The 15,462-nt window shown below is 42.1% G+C and overlaps 1 protein-coding gene across 1 annotated transcript in view; it reads left to right on the forward strand.

The window, feature by feature from the left end:
• The first annotated feature begins 4,333 nt into the window (after nucleotides 1-4,333).
• The window catches only part of tdrd12 (tudor domain containing 12), a 47,796-nt gene continuing 36,667 nt past the window's right edge, over nucleotides 4,334-15,462 (forward strand). The window contains exons 1-10 of the mRNA XM_008304746.1: nucleotides 4,334-4,357; nucleotides 5,739-5,903; nucleotides 6,029-6,165; nucleotides 7,155-7,274; nucleotides 7,439-7,494; nucleotides 7,649-7,734; nucleotides 7,840-8,017; nucleotides 8,800-8,864; nucleotides 8,949-9,067; nucleotides 9,170-9,235. Of these exons, the coding sequence (XP_008302968.1) occupies nucleotides 4,334-4,357; nucleotides 5,739-5,903; nucleotides 6,029-6,165; nucleotides 7,155-7,274; nucleotides 7,439-7,494; nucleotides 7,649-7,734; nucleotides 7,840-8,017; nucleotides 8,800-8,864; nucleotides 8,949-9,067; nucleotides 9,170-9,235 (1,016 nt within the window). The remainder of the gene's footprint in view (nucleotides 4,358-5,738; nucleotides 5,904-6,028; nucleotides 6,166-7,154; nucleotides 7,275-7,438; nucleotides 7,495-7,648; nucleotides 7,735-7,839; nucleotides 8,018-8,799; nucleotides 8,865-8,948; nucleotides 9,068-9,169; nucleotides 9,236-15,462) is intronic.

The raw sequence follows: 15,462 nt of genomic DNA on the forward strand, positions 1-15,462 counted from the left end.
CATGAGTTATTATTAGGGTCCGAGCACTAGAGTGTGTAGGACCCCATTGTAACCCTTGTGATAATTGTTGTACTGACTTTTGAAATGCGATTTTGAGGGCCTAAACATGCATGAAAACTCACCGAAATCGCCACACACATCAGGACTGGCAAAAATTTTGATATTTTAAGGGAGTTGGACATGTCAGTGCCAAAATGGCTCCACAGCGCCACCTTGAAAATTTCAACCGAGTCCCATCTGAAGCACATTTGACCTCGACCTACACAATTTGGTCGGTATATGGAGGAGGTAAGGACGAACAAAAAAAGTCGTGACAGCCATACCCTAAACCCAACAGGAAGTCCATCATTTTGGATTGTTCGTCTGTCCAACCTGAGCTAACTCCTCCTCGGAGGTAAGTCACAGAGCACTGAAATTTGGGTAGCATGTAGAATACACCTTGAAGGTAAAATGTTGTCAAAATCATCTGCAAAGGTCAAAGGGCGTGGCCACGGAGGCCCTCTGATTTTTAATCCTTCGTCATAAAAGAGGAAGTACTGTCTAACTACCCTGTACATGCTCCAATCTGCCTCAAACTTTTCATATTTGATCAGACTGCTGTCCTGATCACATCCATATGCTCAAATCCATTCAGTCAGAGCGCCACCTATTGGTAACAGGCTGTTTTTAGGCATTACACTTCCATGTGCCATTGCTTTAAACTTTGTGATATCATTCTTAAAATTGGTCAGCTAAGTCTTCCTACATTGATGATGCTACAGTGCGAATCGCTTGCATTTTCAATCAACAGTGTTGCCATATCGACACATAGTTGCTATGACACGGAAAGGATTTTTTAACAGCTTTGGAATGCTCATAAACTCACCAAAATTAGCATACGAGTCACTGTCGGCTCAACCACAGACAATGTGTGCCAGTTTGGCAAAATGGCACTATCGCGCCCCCTGCAGCAATTTCTCCATTAGCCCCCGCAGGACGTTTGACCGACGTTTACAAAAATTGGTAGGCATATGGAAAACATCAGGACGCACAAAAAAGCCTCTTGGACCCATACCGTAAACACAACAAGAAGTCCGCCATTTTGAAATAACTGTTCAATTTTTTGTGATTTTTGTCATTTTCAAGAGCGAACTCCTCTTAGGGGTTAACTCCTACATGCCTCAAAACTGGCATACAACAGGGCTTGGTGATTAAAAGTTATCAAAAGCTTTGTATTATAATTTTCCAAAAACAACTTTCTGTTTCTTTTTTTTTGTACAGACAGAACTGCGTGGTGGCCGATGCTGTGCAGGTAAATTTCACAGCTTGGATGTAGGCAGAGATCCTTGATGAGGAGGTGTAGTCAAACAAAAAGAAAAGCACGATCAGCAATGATCATGTAGCTGTTATGTTTTTGAATAATTGTAGTTGGTTTGGAATTCTGCATTTGTGCTATAGCTTCTTCTTCTTTTCTTGAAGCTACAAATTTCACTATTTTCACTAATAACCCCTTATGGCCACCCGTGCAAGCTACCACATTTGCCCATGGGAAAAAAAAAAAAAAAAAAAAGATTAGTGCAATCATGTCTTCAATAAATATATGTTTACATATTGTTGTTCTTTATTCATATTATACACACACACAAAAGTCAAACGTTTTCACATGTCTGGTACACTAATTTAAAGATGTCAGTATACACCACTCAGCCACAGCATTTAAACTACCTGCCAATTATTTTATAAGTTCCTTTCATGCTGTCAAAAGAGCTCTGATCTGTCAAGGCATGGACTGGGACTCTGGAGGACCCATTGGTCCTGAGGGTTGTGGGGCCTCCATGGGTTGGACATGTTTAGGCACATCCTGTGGATGCTTGATTGGACTGGTTCCTGGGAAGTTTGGAGGCTGGGTCAGTGCCAGTGCTTTAGATCTGTCATTTTCCTGAGAAGCTTAGGTGAGTGGTGTGTGTCAAAGTAAAATCCCCATGAATGCTAGGACCTGAGGTTTTCCACCAGCGCATTGCATCGTCACAAGATGATCAGTGTTATTCTCTAACGTGCCAGAGGTTTTAATGTTGTGGCTGTGGTGAAGAGTCTTCTCTCCTCCTTCATCCCTGTGAGGAAGAGCAGCACTGATGTCCTCCTCATCTATTCCAATAACAACAATAATGTTGAACTTCAGCTCCTTGTCTTCATAGAGCACACTTATCTTATAACTGTTAAGCATTTACACTCCACTCTAAGCTGGGCAACACATTTATTTCATCCATCTATTACATACTTTGACACATCTTTCCAGTTCAGAATTTTTTAAATAATGTACTTTTAAATGTGCAATAAAGGCGTTAATGAAGCTCTTGTCCTGAATGTGTTCATGTTTCAATGCTGCATCTCTGCGGTAAATGATGGCAACATGTTCTCCGTATTGTACTGATGCAACAACAGCAGAGATGAAGTTAAAGGCGATAAATGGAACCTGTGAATACTGAGAACAGAGAATAACAAACTGCTGAAACAGTACTTCTGTAAGTGAAAGCTGAACTGGAAGTGGTTCACTGAGGATGATGTCCATTCAGTCTCCTTCACAACCAGATGAACGGCCCCAGATGAGGTGTTCCTTCTCCTGGCTTCAATCAGAAGATCTTCAGTGGACATGAGACACACCTGAGGTGAAGACAGACATCACAGCATCAACAGCAGAGGTTAATTTTAATTAACCCTGGAAACATTTCTTTTTTCATGTATAGTTTTCAAAGTACCTAAAGAAAGAAAGGCCTGTAGTTGCTTCACAGTTAGGAAAGAAGATTTTATTTTTCTTAAGCCTCTCTGTGCTGCATTTTAAATGTTATATTTAACTGTAATGTCAGTCACTACTTTGGTATTATTCTGGGTGTTTATTCTTCCATCTACACTGCAGTAAGAAGAACTACAACATGTGCATCAGTTATTAAACAACAACACGTTAAAGATCAGTGTTGATGAACAGTTTTATCCAGTTAAACATCAGACAGCAGATATTCAGGACTACTGACAGAACCTTAATGTTACTGTTCTAATCACATTTAAGTTCCCTAAACGTTACGTTAACGTGAACCACGGAAGGTTTTGTTAACGCCATGTACCATATTACAGTAACACAACACACTTTAGCCTGATTACATGAAACACAACACAGACATCCTTAGCCTGATGCAGCTACATTTAACTTTAACCAGGCTACGACTGCTCAGCTAGCTCGGTTAGCATCGCTAATTCACATTAAAGCTAATATTTATTGGATGCTAACTCTCTTCTCTGGTCAATACACACAGAAATAAACTCCCCCAACTTCTGGAGTTTACTGCATACATTACATCTGAGGCTATGGTTGCGGTTAAAGTGCATTAAAACTGGCAACAATAAGAAAATAAATTTACCGAACGGATCCTTTAAGTGTCTCTGGTTCAATCAGTCGAAAGTCCAAATTACTGTGAACTGAAAACTGGTTAAAACCAGCCAGCGGAAAACTTTGTGAAAAATGTGCTGCTAACCTTGGTAAATAACGACAATCTAACAGTTAATTATATCAGAAGTAAATCCAAACGACGAGGAGACCTGAGTTTATGTTGAATGAGACACAAGGCTGCCTCCTTCCTATGACCTGTCAATCATTCCTGACCAGACTGTCAATCAAGCCAGCCACGCCCCTTGCCCAGCACAATTTTGACAATTAAAAAAAAAAAAAAAAAAAATCAGTATTGATTTATTTTCAGATTGGCCACCTAATCTCTGGATTTGACCATGAAAACTAACGAGAAAATAAATCCTGAGCTGTAGGAAAGCGGTATTTCGTGATCTTCATTTACAATTGGTGTCTATGGGAGCCAGGGCTCATTGGAGCCAGCAACTAGCGGACGTAGTGATACTGCAGGTTTTTGACATTTCCGGGTTAGCTTCATTTTTCAGGGCCGGCTGCTACGTCCATCTTTTATACAGGCGATGGACACGGTTTGTGTCTCCGCAGGCGCCCTCTAAAGACCGCTTCACCTCGTTCTGTCGGTTAGCTGATTCACTGTGCTCAGAAGTCTCTGAAACGGGACTTCACGGTTTAAAGTGGACGGTAAACGAAAATAAGAACATCAAAAGAGTACCTAAAGTAAAACCTGTCGTAAGTATTAGTCCAGTGTTTGTTTCCAGTGAACTCGTGAACTGTTGGTGAGCTAACTAGTTCAAGCTAGCTAGTTAGCATGAACTAGTCGCGGCCAGTCTCACGTGTAAAAAGGTCTCCTGTCATTTGCCTTCAGGGACTTACAGCATCTTTCTGTTTTCTTGCAGTCTTTTGTTTGAAAACGCTGGTGTCGCTTGAGGAACCCAAGAAATGCAGAAAATATCAATTTTAAAGGTAAGCTAGCTTTTGACAACTAGCTTAATCAACGTAAGGTGAATGCTGCCAATTAGCTGTCGAACACCGCGTGCTTCCTTTACATAAATCATGTTGATTTTAAAACTCTAATTCGCAAAAATCTTTAAAGTTTCACTGTTTAGTTGTAATTCTGCTTGTGTTCTCCAAAAACGTTTTAAGTTAAGTTTTTGTTGTTGTTGCGTTGTGACAAGGCAAAACGACCTAGCAAAAAGTGTGCAGTACTTATAAAGTACCTTTAAATGTCCAGTAAACCCCATCAGACAGTCAGCGCCACAGCATCAGTTTCCATGGACAGTTAGCCAGGTAAACAGAGCCACCTGCATAACACTGAAAACTCTCACTTCAGGCTCAACATGCCTGGCTAACCCATTGATCTGGCTTCATCATACAGCCCTCTGACTACACACAGATTTGCTCCCACCTATAGACCTGTACTAACTGGCTCCTATAACTCTGAAGGTCTCAGTGGAAAAGAAACAAGGGTGACCAAGTAAAAAAACTAAGATTTCGTAACTGTAACTATACATGTTCACCAATGGTGGAGTGTGTCCCTTGTCATTCTGCACTTTAATTCAAAGCACAGTGAGATTCAAAGTAACGCTGGGCTCACTCGTTGCACAAAAAACTTGAAGGAGTCAGTAATTTTAAACAGTTGAATGAGGGCAAAAAAATAAGAACTGACAAGTAATGTGTGATGCTGCAGTGAGACAATGTAGTCTTTACCATGTAGCCTAGTTGTGAAGGAGTGTCGGTTGATCAGGTTGACCTTTAGAGAAAAACCAGACATTGTATAAATGTAATGTATGTCACTGCGATGATTGAAGAGGGGTAAGTAACTTGTATAGATTCACATGTGCAGCCACTGTTCCAGCACAGCTGTGTTTTCTCTTTAGTAAAATACTGAACTTGTCCATAAAGCCAACCCATCTCCTGATGGGTGCCATGAAGGGTCCAACCTCCCACAGAATATCCAATAGGGCGATTTTAGACTGGACAGATTGGAAGCATGCTTCTCTTACAAACCATATCAGCTTTTTTGAGTTCAGTGTAGATTACAGGTAGAGTTGGTACTTTTATCAGAGGGCCCCGATTTTCTTTGTCTCATGCACATGCATGAGGATGCACAGGGATGGTACACAGCTAATGTGATGAATTTGTTAGAGTTTTTTTTGTCTTTCTTTTTATATTTTATTTTAATGTGAAAGTCAAAAGATCTTGTTCACAACGTTATGTAGTTTCTGAAATCCGTATTCCCCTCTTTGTATGAAATATAAAAGTTTGGAGTGGAAGTAATCTCAGCAAAAGAATGATGTGCACGGATTCTTCTGCCAGTTGGAATTTTATCTTTTGACCTTTGCAGGTTGACAACCCGTCTTGCCTCTGGGGTCGGGTTGTTTGGGGTTCTGGCGCAGACACAGACACCGCAGATCAATACAACAGTATGCTGACTCAGATGAACCTCTTCTACCATGACGTCACCCAGGACCTGCACAAGCTAAAGCCCACATCATTAGTGAAAGGACAGGTATCATAAAACACCTGCAGTTTGTCATCACCTACGTTCTTATGTGTCTTTTTATGACACCTTAGTTACTTAGCACGAGTTAGACTAATGATGGATTCTGTATGTGTTGACATGTTTTCTCTCAGGTGTGTGTGGTGTACTGGACAGCGATAAGGTCATGGTGTCGGGCTGTGGTGGAGTCCATCTACATGGACTCTATATCTTGCCAAGCTCGCTGCCTCCTGGTTGACCACGGACAACGACTTGTCATTCCTTCAGATCAGTAAGACCAGAGCAGCACCAGTCCTTCTCAACACAGGGACACATCAATGATACCTGAAAAGAACAAATATATTTATTTAAGACTAGGTTGATTAAAAGTCTTTTTGACTTTATAATATAACCTTTATTGTCATACCATAGAGTTGTTTACTATAAATGTACAGTATGTTCATGTTATTGGGTTTGATGCAAAAATATTTGCATCTCCTTATCCTGAACAGTAAAGGGCTCCCAAGCGGAGTTTTGTTTCCATGACAATATCTTGACAACATATCACCAACCTCTGTTGTGTGATAGATATGATTGGTGACCTGAAAAAGAGCACCAGTGGCGACACCAACGCCTTTCTGAAAAGTTCAGAAATTTTCAGTTACAGCAGAAGTGCACAGAGCAGCCACGCAAAAAAGTCCTCTCAAAAAGGCTTCTTCTCGAGGCGTCTGCTCGCGGCCACATTCAGGTTTTACTGACAGAAACCAGCAGACAATTTAGTACTATGAATGGCATCATTAGCAGTGCTGCTCTGTGAGAGGAATGGTTTAGTATGAGGTTTGAAATAAAGAGTAATCATGTTTTCCGAACCAAAATGATCTTAATGATGTGTGACAGTCATAAAGAGATTAGATGGAATATAGTAACCTACAGGTGGCAGCATTACTCTGTTTGATGCTGTGAGATACAGTAGCCTGCATAAAGCCCTGAGACTGCTAAGGCAGAGAATTGTTGAAGGAATTGTGTTATGTATGGGTGTAAGTGCCAACATATGCCAATTTAAAAAAAAAAACACTTTGTAAATTAGCAGCCATGTCAATGTCAGTGTTGTAAAGAGAATATTAATTTTGCGTTTGTTTGCCTTAATTCTAAATTATTTTGTGAATTTTAAGAACATGATCAAAAGCCCTGTTTTTGCCCAATGAAAAGAGTGTCTGTGTGTGAGTGACATCCTTGCTGCTGGATTTTTAACTCCAATGTTCTCATCATTCCACGAACTAGAATTCGACTGGCAGTGCCCAACTTCTTACAGCTGCCTTTCTGGGTGAGGAAGTTCCACCTGGCAGGAATCAAACCAACAACCCTGCGAGTGTCTGTATATGAGGAGAAGGCAGAGCTCATGTAAGACAAGCTCAAGAATTAACTGAACTTTAAAAAAAAAAAAAAACATTAAGTAAAAACGGTTTAGAGGCTGTGATGTGTGAACAACCGTCCAGGCTTTTTAGATCTTTTCCTCCTTTTCTTACTTTAGTATTACTTTGATATGTCTTTGTTTTTCTCTGCAGTCAGTCCAGTCGATGGGACAGCTCTGCCACACTCTACCTGCACAACCTGCTGCAAGGTGAGCAACTTGCCTGATAGCTGTGGTGTTGTTCTTTTACATAGTAACTCTACATGTTAGAAACAACACTGGATGTGTCCTTAAACCTCAGTGATGTTGAAACATTTGCAAAATTGAGGAATTGTTTTGAAATGTACCTATTGTTATCTTAAAGCATCCACTCAGACAGAGGCTGTGTTGCTTGAATCTGAATCAGACTCCACCTCCATGGAGCTTTACCTGACTGTTAGCAACATCAAGGTAAACTCTGAGTTATAAACTTTATTTTTAACAGACATTGTTACTGGACCTTGTGTTTTTCTGGTTGGAAAAACAATAACAACAGGATTTCACTTTGTTTTCCAGATCTGTGTGAATGACGACTTGGTGGCTAAAAGGTTTGCATATTACAGCAGAGATTCTGCTGACAGCGGGGGCCTGGATGAGGGGGACCGATTGCCTGTCATGTTGTCCTCCAGCATCTTAACCCAAACCATCTCTACAGCCTCAAACAAGCTAATAACACAAAGCCAACCACCTCTAGGTAAACACAGAAATATGACTGCTCACAGCTCGTAGAGCAGGGGTGGGCAATCCTGGTCCTCGAGGGCCACAATCCTGCATGTTTTAGATGTTTGTCTCTTCCAATACATCTGATTCAAATGATCAGCTCATCATCAAGCTCTGCAGAAGCCTGATAACGATCCTGATCATTTGAATCAGGTGTGTTGGAAGAGAGAAAAATCTAAAACATGCAGAATTGTGACCCTCGAGGACCAGGATTGCCCACCCCTGTCCTAGAGCATAAGCTGTACACATTCAGCAGTGGTACACTGGGGGTCTTCATATGTCAGGGTTTATCCAGGTATTAAAAAGCCTTAAAAAAGAGTCGGTTAAGTCTTGATCTTGAAAATAGTTGACAAAATCACTTGATCTTCCCTGATGACATTTTCAGCAGTTGTCATTCTGTTGCAGATGTTGAACCTTCTGTTTTAAGGAACATTTACGAATCTCTATGCCAGCATGGATGATCTGTCAATTGATCACAAATAATAGAAATATGAAAACATGCAGTTCCATGTCAACTAAGCCAGGTTTAAATGCCTGATCCCTGTAGATTCAAAAAGCTACTTTATTTTTCTCTGTCCTTCCCAGACAGCAACTGTGGTGGTTTTGGTTTTATTTATCTCAGTTATAGGTAATGAACGGCAAACAGATGCTTGTTTTTACCCATTCCTCACTATGCCTATGAGTGAATTCTAATATGAAAGGAAGCAGTTTGTTTTACAGTGACTGTTGCTGATTCTGATCTGGTTTTACCCTCAGTGGCATCACAGAGTCTAGCTGGAGCTGGTGCAGGTGATTGGCTGACAGCTTCTTCTCTACCTAAGGTCTGTAGCTCTGCTCACTGTCTTACTGTTAGTATTGCAGGATATATCCACATGTCTTGACCTTGGCCTTCTCTGCTGCTTTAGAGCCAACAGCATGACCTAATGACCTCCAAGGGAGACCATCAGGTGAAGATCACAGAACAAGAATTGTCTCCCAGCATACAGTCCAGCAATGGCTCAGATGCTGCAGCTGCTACAGAGAGGTGAGCGCTCATTTGGAATGAAGATTTTTAGGGAGAGTTTAGTCGGTGTATATGTAGTTTGTTCAGTATACATCTTAGTAACATGACCTGCTTGTGTTTCAGTGACCCATCAGAGGACACTGACTCTTCTCTGGCTTCAGCTCTGGCTAAAAACCTAAATCTGTTCAGGTGAGAGTTGGTCTCAATCACACAGTACATTTCATGTGATTGACGGAAACTAACAACGTTGTACACTGTCTTTTCTGACTGGTTGTTACTGACAGAGCACCTCCATCTCCCACAGGTTCCAGAAGTTTCTGAATCCTAGCAGTTGCTTCCAACAGGCAGCTCCCACTGTGAGTACATTTTTCAAGGTAAAAAGCAGTGCTTTGAAGAATCTTCAGTACAGTTTTTTGCACATATTTGAACTTGCTATTATCAGGGCTCCAGACTGCGACCAAAATGGCACATGTGACCATTTTTTGAGCATGTGCAAGTTAAAATTTCACATGGTCTCATTGTGTGAGTGAATGATGATCATCAGGCTGATCTGGTTCCTTCTATCAGCACAGGCAGCTGCTGCTCCAGTTATTGGGGTTGGAAACAGTCATATTTCTTCCTCATTCTCTCTCTCTGTCTGACAAAGGTCAGTTTCACTGTAACTGTGTTCCAATGATAAAATGATATATAGCCGATTATTAAAAAAAAAAAAAAAAAAAAAAACACGAGGTGAGAGAGGGAGAGGTCCGACACACCTGATGATGAAAATGTTCAGGTGCAGGCAGAGAGATCTTGACTGAGTCAGTTAGGAAGAAAAGGTAGCCCCACATTCAGTCTGAAGGTTCACATTTGAACAGCGATCACAATTCTGAATATATAAACATGATGGCCAGTGTTATGGACATTTAAAATGCGCTTCACTTGCAGAAAAGTCTGTTCATAAAAAAACTCTGCTAATAGAAAACTTTTCAACGTGGGCAAATTTGTGTAGAACGTATTTTCCAACTTATGTCCGATCACTTACCAGTCAGAGGAGCTGCACTGCAGCCACCTGGTAGCATCTACCGGAGCAGCATGTGAGGCGTTTACGGAACATTGGTAAAATGTAGCATCAGCTCATACACATGTTCAGCAAGTGTTTAGCCTGTGTCCAGTTAATGAGTAATGTCAGAAGAGGACTGGTGACAGAATAAGTATATTTTCAGAATGAAACATTTTACAAATATCAAGTCTTGTATCACTGAAAATCAACGCAACATAACCAAGTTATGCAAAAACAATATTTATTAGCTGCATGGTGCATTAATAGCTGTGGCAATGCTGAACCAGTATAAGGGAGTGGGGCAAGTTGGTAACACCAGAGCTACCATTTGAAAAGTTAGTCTGGATATGGGTTATTCCATCTCAGATCATCAAAGTTTTGGAAACATTTCTGCTCGGCAATCTCTGAGGATCTCTGAAAAACTTTTTATCATAGATTTTGGGTATATTTAGTGTTTTTTTTGTCAAATTTTAGCATAATATACAGGATATTTTGTGCTCAGAGTCCAACTTGTGACATTGATCTTGAAGGCAAAATGTATTCCCAGTGGAACACAAAGCAAAGTAATCTGTTTTAATTGATCGTTTTGATCAAAGAGTTTTATCAATGATTTGGAGAAAAAACAACTACAAACAGCTTCACAAATTGGTCAGAAATTCCTGAACCCTGAAATCCACGGTTTGTTTTTTCCCAGGCTGATCAGACTGAAGAGCTGAATGACTGTCGACCTAAGGAGAGGCCTGAAACTTCAAATGCTTATGCAGAACAAGTACTGTATGTAACCATCATGTCTTTAGAAATGTAATGCAGTACAGTTTTCACTTCCTTATCATTTATCATACTGTGACTAAAAATGACAGAAGTTTCAGAACTGTCACCTTTTCAACCACTAAAGTTAGCAAACACACACACTCTGTGTCAGTCGAGTTGTGTACAAATCTAAGCCATGTATGTTTTGTCACTCAGATCTACCTCTTTACGCAAGAGTGAGCCTGAAATATCAGGCAAGCAAGCATTTCTCTACATGAGGTAAATTACTCATCTCTCTCTTTTTTTTTTAATGGATGTCCAAGAATATGGGTGGGCTGACATTATCGGACATCTGTAAAAAAAAAAATTAGCAGCTTGATATTTGCATAAAATGTAATATCTGCCAAAATCGTTACCTTTCTTAAAAAAGTTTTGCCTTTACCTTAACCGATAAAATAATGCCGGAATTTTGCTGGCATTTACCGGCGCGCAAACAGTGATGACATCAAACTGCGTTGTGAAGTGTGTAAACAAGAGTGGCTGCAGTAACAAATATATTGGTATCGATATCATTCGATATTGGAATCTCAAATTGAGAGTGGGACAATCTCAGCATATCGGATATTAGCAAAACAAAAGCCAATAACAGACATCCCTCATTTTTTTGTTTCTTCAAATGTCACATCAACATATTTGAGCTGATTACTGTGGTTTTTTAAAATGTTTTGCTCCCCTCTGTACCTGCGGTCTTGGTCTACAGTGTTGCCTAAAGTGGTCTGTCTTTTCAGCAGAAGAAGTGAAGCTGAACATCTTCTTGAGAGCAGTCCAGTTGGATATCTGGCTGAAGGTGAATCAAGGTACGGTACTCTGCAGTAGTCAGTGTTTACGATTAGCATGAATTAATACAGTGTAAATATCAATTATAAGTGTTTGCAGCAAAATGTAGTTAAAGTATTAAAGTAAAAGTACTGGTTTAGTCTCTCTGACTGATGTGTTATCTAGGGCTGGTCCTAATAGCAATTTCTGATCTCTGGACATTCGGTCCCAATTAATGACGAATATCCCGAATATTTGGAGGTGCCGCGCGGTGGTGGCAGCTGCCTTTTCTTGTCGACGGGGGGGAGGTGGCGCGCTCGGGCGCGCTCGGGCGCGCTCGGGCGCGCTCGGGCTACGAACTGGAGTGAGCGTGATGCGACGCACAGGCCGCATTTGGCTACAAAGGCCAGTTTCTGTGTTTAGGTTGGCGGTGACACGGCTCCGTTTCCGCGGTGGCGGGGATATTCGGAGAGCCAGTTTGACATCCCGATTCCAGCACAGCGAACGAATAGTCGGCTATTCGGGCTCAGCCCTAGTGTTATCATACACAGTACTCTGCCACAACATTAAAACCTGACGGGTAAACTGAATGACACTGATCAGTGTTCAAAATCAGACATTGCTTTTGAACCGTGGTTCAGCAGAGTTATTTTTAAAAAATAAACTCGTGAAACAGGCCTGGACAAAAATGATGGTACCCTTAACTTAATATTTTGTTGCACAACCTTTTGAGGCAATCACTGCAATCAAATGATTTCTGTAACTGTCTCTTCCACTCTTCATGAGCAGACTGCTCCAGTTGTCTCAGGTTTGAAGGCTGCCTTCTCCAGACGCCATGTTTCAGCTCCTTCCACAGATGTTCAATAGGATTTTGATCAGGGCTCATAGAAGGCCACTTCAGAATAGTCCAATGTTTTCCTCTGAGCCATTCTTGGGTGTTTTTATCTGTGTGTTTTGGGTCATTATCCTGTTGCAAGACCCATGACCTGCGACTGAGACCAAGCTTTCTGACACTGGGCAGCACATTTCTCTCTAGAATACCTTGATAGTCTTGGAAATTTCATTGTACCCTGCACAGATTCAAGACACCCTGTGCCAGACGCAGCAAAGCAGCCCCAGAACATAACAGAGCCTCCTCCATGTTCCACAGCAGGGACAGTGTTCTTTTCTTGATATGCTTCATTTTTGTGTCTGTGAACATAGAGCTGATGTGCCTTGCCAAAAAGTTCCAGTTTTGTCTCGTCTGTCCATAGGACATTCTCCCAGAAGCTTTGTGGCTTGTCAGCATGCAGTTTGGCAATTTCCACTCTGGCTTTTTCATGATTTGTTTTCAACGACAGTGTCTTCCTTGATCATCTCCCATTAAATCCACTTTGCCTGAAACAACGACGGATGGTGCGATTTGACACTGATGTACCTTGATCTTGGAGTTCACTTTTCATGTCTTTAGAGGGTGTTCTGGCCTCTTTTGTTACCATTCATATTATCCGTCTCTTCGATTTGTCATCAATTTTCCTCCTGCGGCCACGTCCGGGGAGGTTGGCTAGAGCCCTGTGGATCTTAAATTTCTGAATAATATGTGCAACTGTAGTCACAGGAACATCAAGCTGCTTAGAGATGGTCTTATAGCCTTTACCTTTAACATGCTTGTCTACAATGTTCTTTCTACTCTTCTGAGACAACTTTCTCCTTCGCTTCCTCTGGTCCATGTTTAGTGTGGTACACACCATGTCACCAAACAGCACAGAGACTAGGCCGACTGATTGATTACAAGTTTGTAGACACCTGTGATGCTAATTAGAGGACACACCTTGTAAAACGGAGAATGTGGTTTCTCCTGGAAACTAGTTGGTTTAGAGCGGTAAAGTATGGATGTGTGTGTCCCGGTTAGAGAACACGGAAATGGACTCCTGGTTCAGATGTTATTGATTTATTCAGCTGCGGTCTTTTGGCATTTACACACAGCAATAACTCAAAGAAACGGGTGGATGGACTCAAACAAGCCTGGAAAAACCCATCCGCTATCGGCAGCTACCTGTCTTGAGAAGCTAACGGCTCTCACAGCATCGCGTCTCGCTACGGGTGAAGTGCATTCAAGGAGCGTCAGTACAACTCTGATGCATTCAATAACGTGGGAAAAATACAAATTACAATGCAAACAAAGAATTAACGAATGACACTTAATGAATGCCACATAACTAAGAAAAGACAACAACATACAATAACGTGAGCTTTCTAGCACAGCCGAATCAAGGTAGAAAGACCACTCAAATAGGTGGATCTCCGATTTCATCATCTTCGAGCTTCGGGAGCGGGACCAAGCGGGCTACTGGTCTAATGTATGTCCAATCTTTGACCTTCACGGCGGCGGTCCGGATGTGTCCATCTGCTCCAGGGTAAGTATCTTGTCACCTTACCAACAGGCCATAAAGCTCGGGGATCAACGATGAGGACCACTTCATTAGGTGCAAGGTATTTCCCATCCTTCCGCCACTTATGTCTCTCCTGTGAGCTGGGCAGGTAGTGACTGACAAATCTGGACCAGAAAGTCGACAAGGACTTGGCTATGCTTCCATCGCCGATTTCCAAGGGTGTTGCTGGAATCATAAACAACCTGGGGTAATGACGCATCATAACGTCCCATCAGTAGAATGCTAGGTGTAATGGGATGTGGATCAGCTATGTCTGAAGAGACGTAGCCGAGAGGTTTTGCGTTCAGGATGCCTTCTACTTCTGTTAGGACAGTCTGTAACACAGTTTCAGGCACAATCTGTTCCTTGAGGATGACTCTGAGAGCAGTCTTCACGGACTTCACTTCTCTCTCCCACACTCCTCTAAAGTGAGGAGCACTAGGTGGATTGAAACAGAAAGCAGTCTGCTGTTCTGCTAACCGTTCTTTCAAGAGAGGAGCCATGGCTTCAAAAGCTTCACGTAGCTATCGAGCTCCACCGACAAAATTCATCCCATTGTCGGACAGTAACTCAGATGGTTTGCCTCTTCTGGCAATGAAACGCCGCAGAGACATCAGGAAGGCGTCAGCGTCAGGGGCTCTCAAGGAGTACACCTTGAGTGGTCATACATTTGAAGACTATGCCCCAACGCTTCTCTGTTCGACGTCCAATTTTCACCGTGAAGGGACCAAAACAATCGACACCTGTCGAATAAAATGATGGTTTATACAGGCGCAGGCGACATGGTGGCAAATCTGCCATCTTCGGGACTGAAGGATTGGCACGCCATGCTTGGCACTGCATACAGCTGCTCTGACACCTCTTGACTGCTTCTCTCCCTTGCAGGATCCAGAACCGGCAACGCAATTCAGCTAGCACTCTCTCTGCCCAGGATGGAGAAGGGTCTCATCGAAATCCTGGATGATGAGCTTTGTCAGAGAATGCTTTGGGTCTAATACGACTGGGTGGATGGTGTCCGATTTAAGCTGCTCAACTCTTCATAGTCTCCCTCCGACTCTGATGAGCCCTGTCTCCTTATCATACTCTGGAGATAAGGAGCCCAGACGACTGCTGGTGGGCAAGGATCGGTTAGACAGGAGCGCCTTAACTTCTTCCGGGAATGATTCAGATTGTGCCTGCCTCAGGAGATTCTCTGCTTTGATGTAATCAGCTGCTTCACTGGGTGACTCACTCAAATTGGCCACCCCATGAAGAGATCGGGTGGTAGGTTGCATGAGGTCCTTCCATGTGGTGAACATATTGATGTCAGGAAGTTGAGGACAGGAGCTGACAGTCACCTGCCCACAGAACGAGGATTTCTTCAATTCACTATCCTCTGATTCTGGATGAGCTATTGG

Source organism: Stegastes partitus, unplaced genomic scaffold (assembly GCF_000690725.1).
Source record: "Stegastes partitus isolate 25-593 unplaced genomic scaffold, Stegastes_partitus-1.0.2 Scaffold2310, whole genome shotgun sequence".
NCBI classification, from domain to species: Eukaryota; Metazoa; Chordata; class Actinopteri; family Pomacentridae; genus Stegastes; species Stegastes partitus.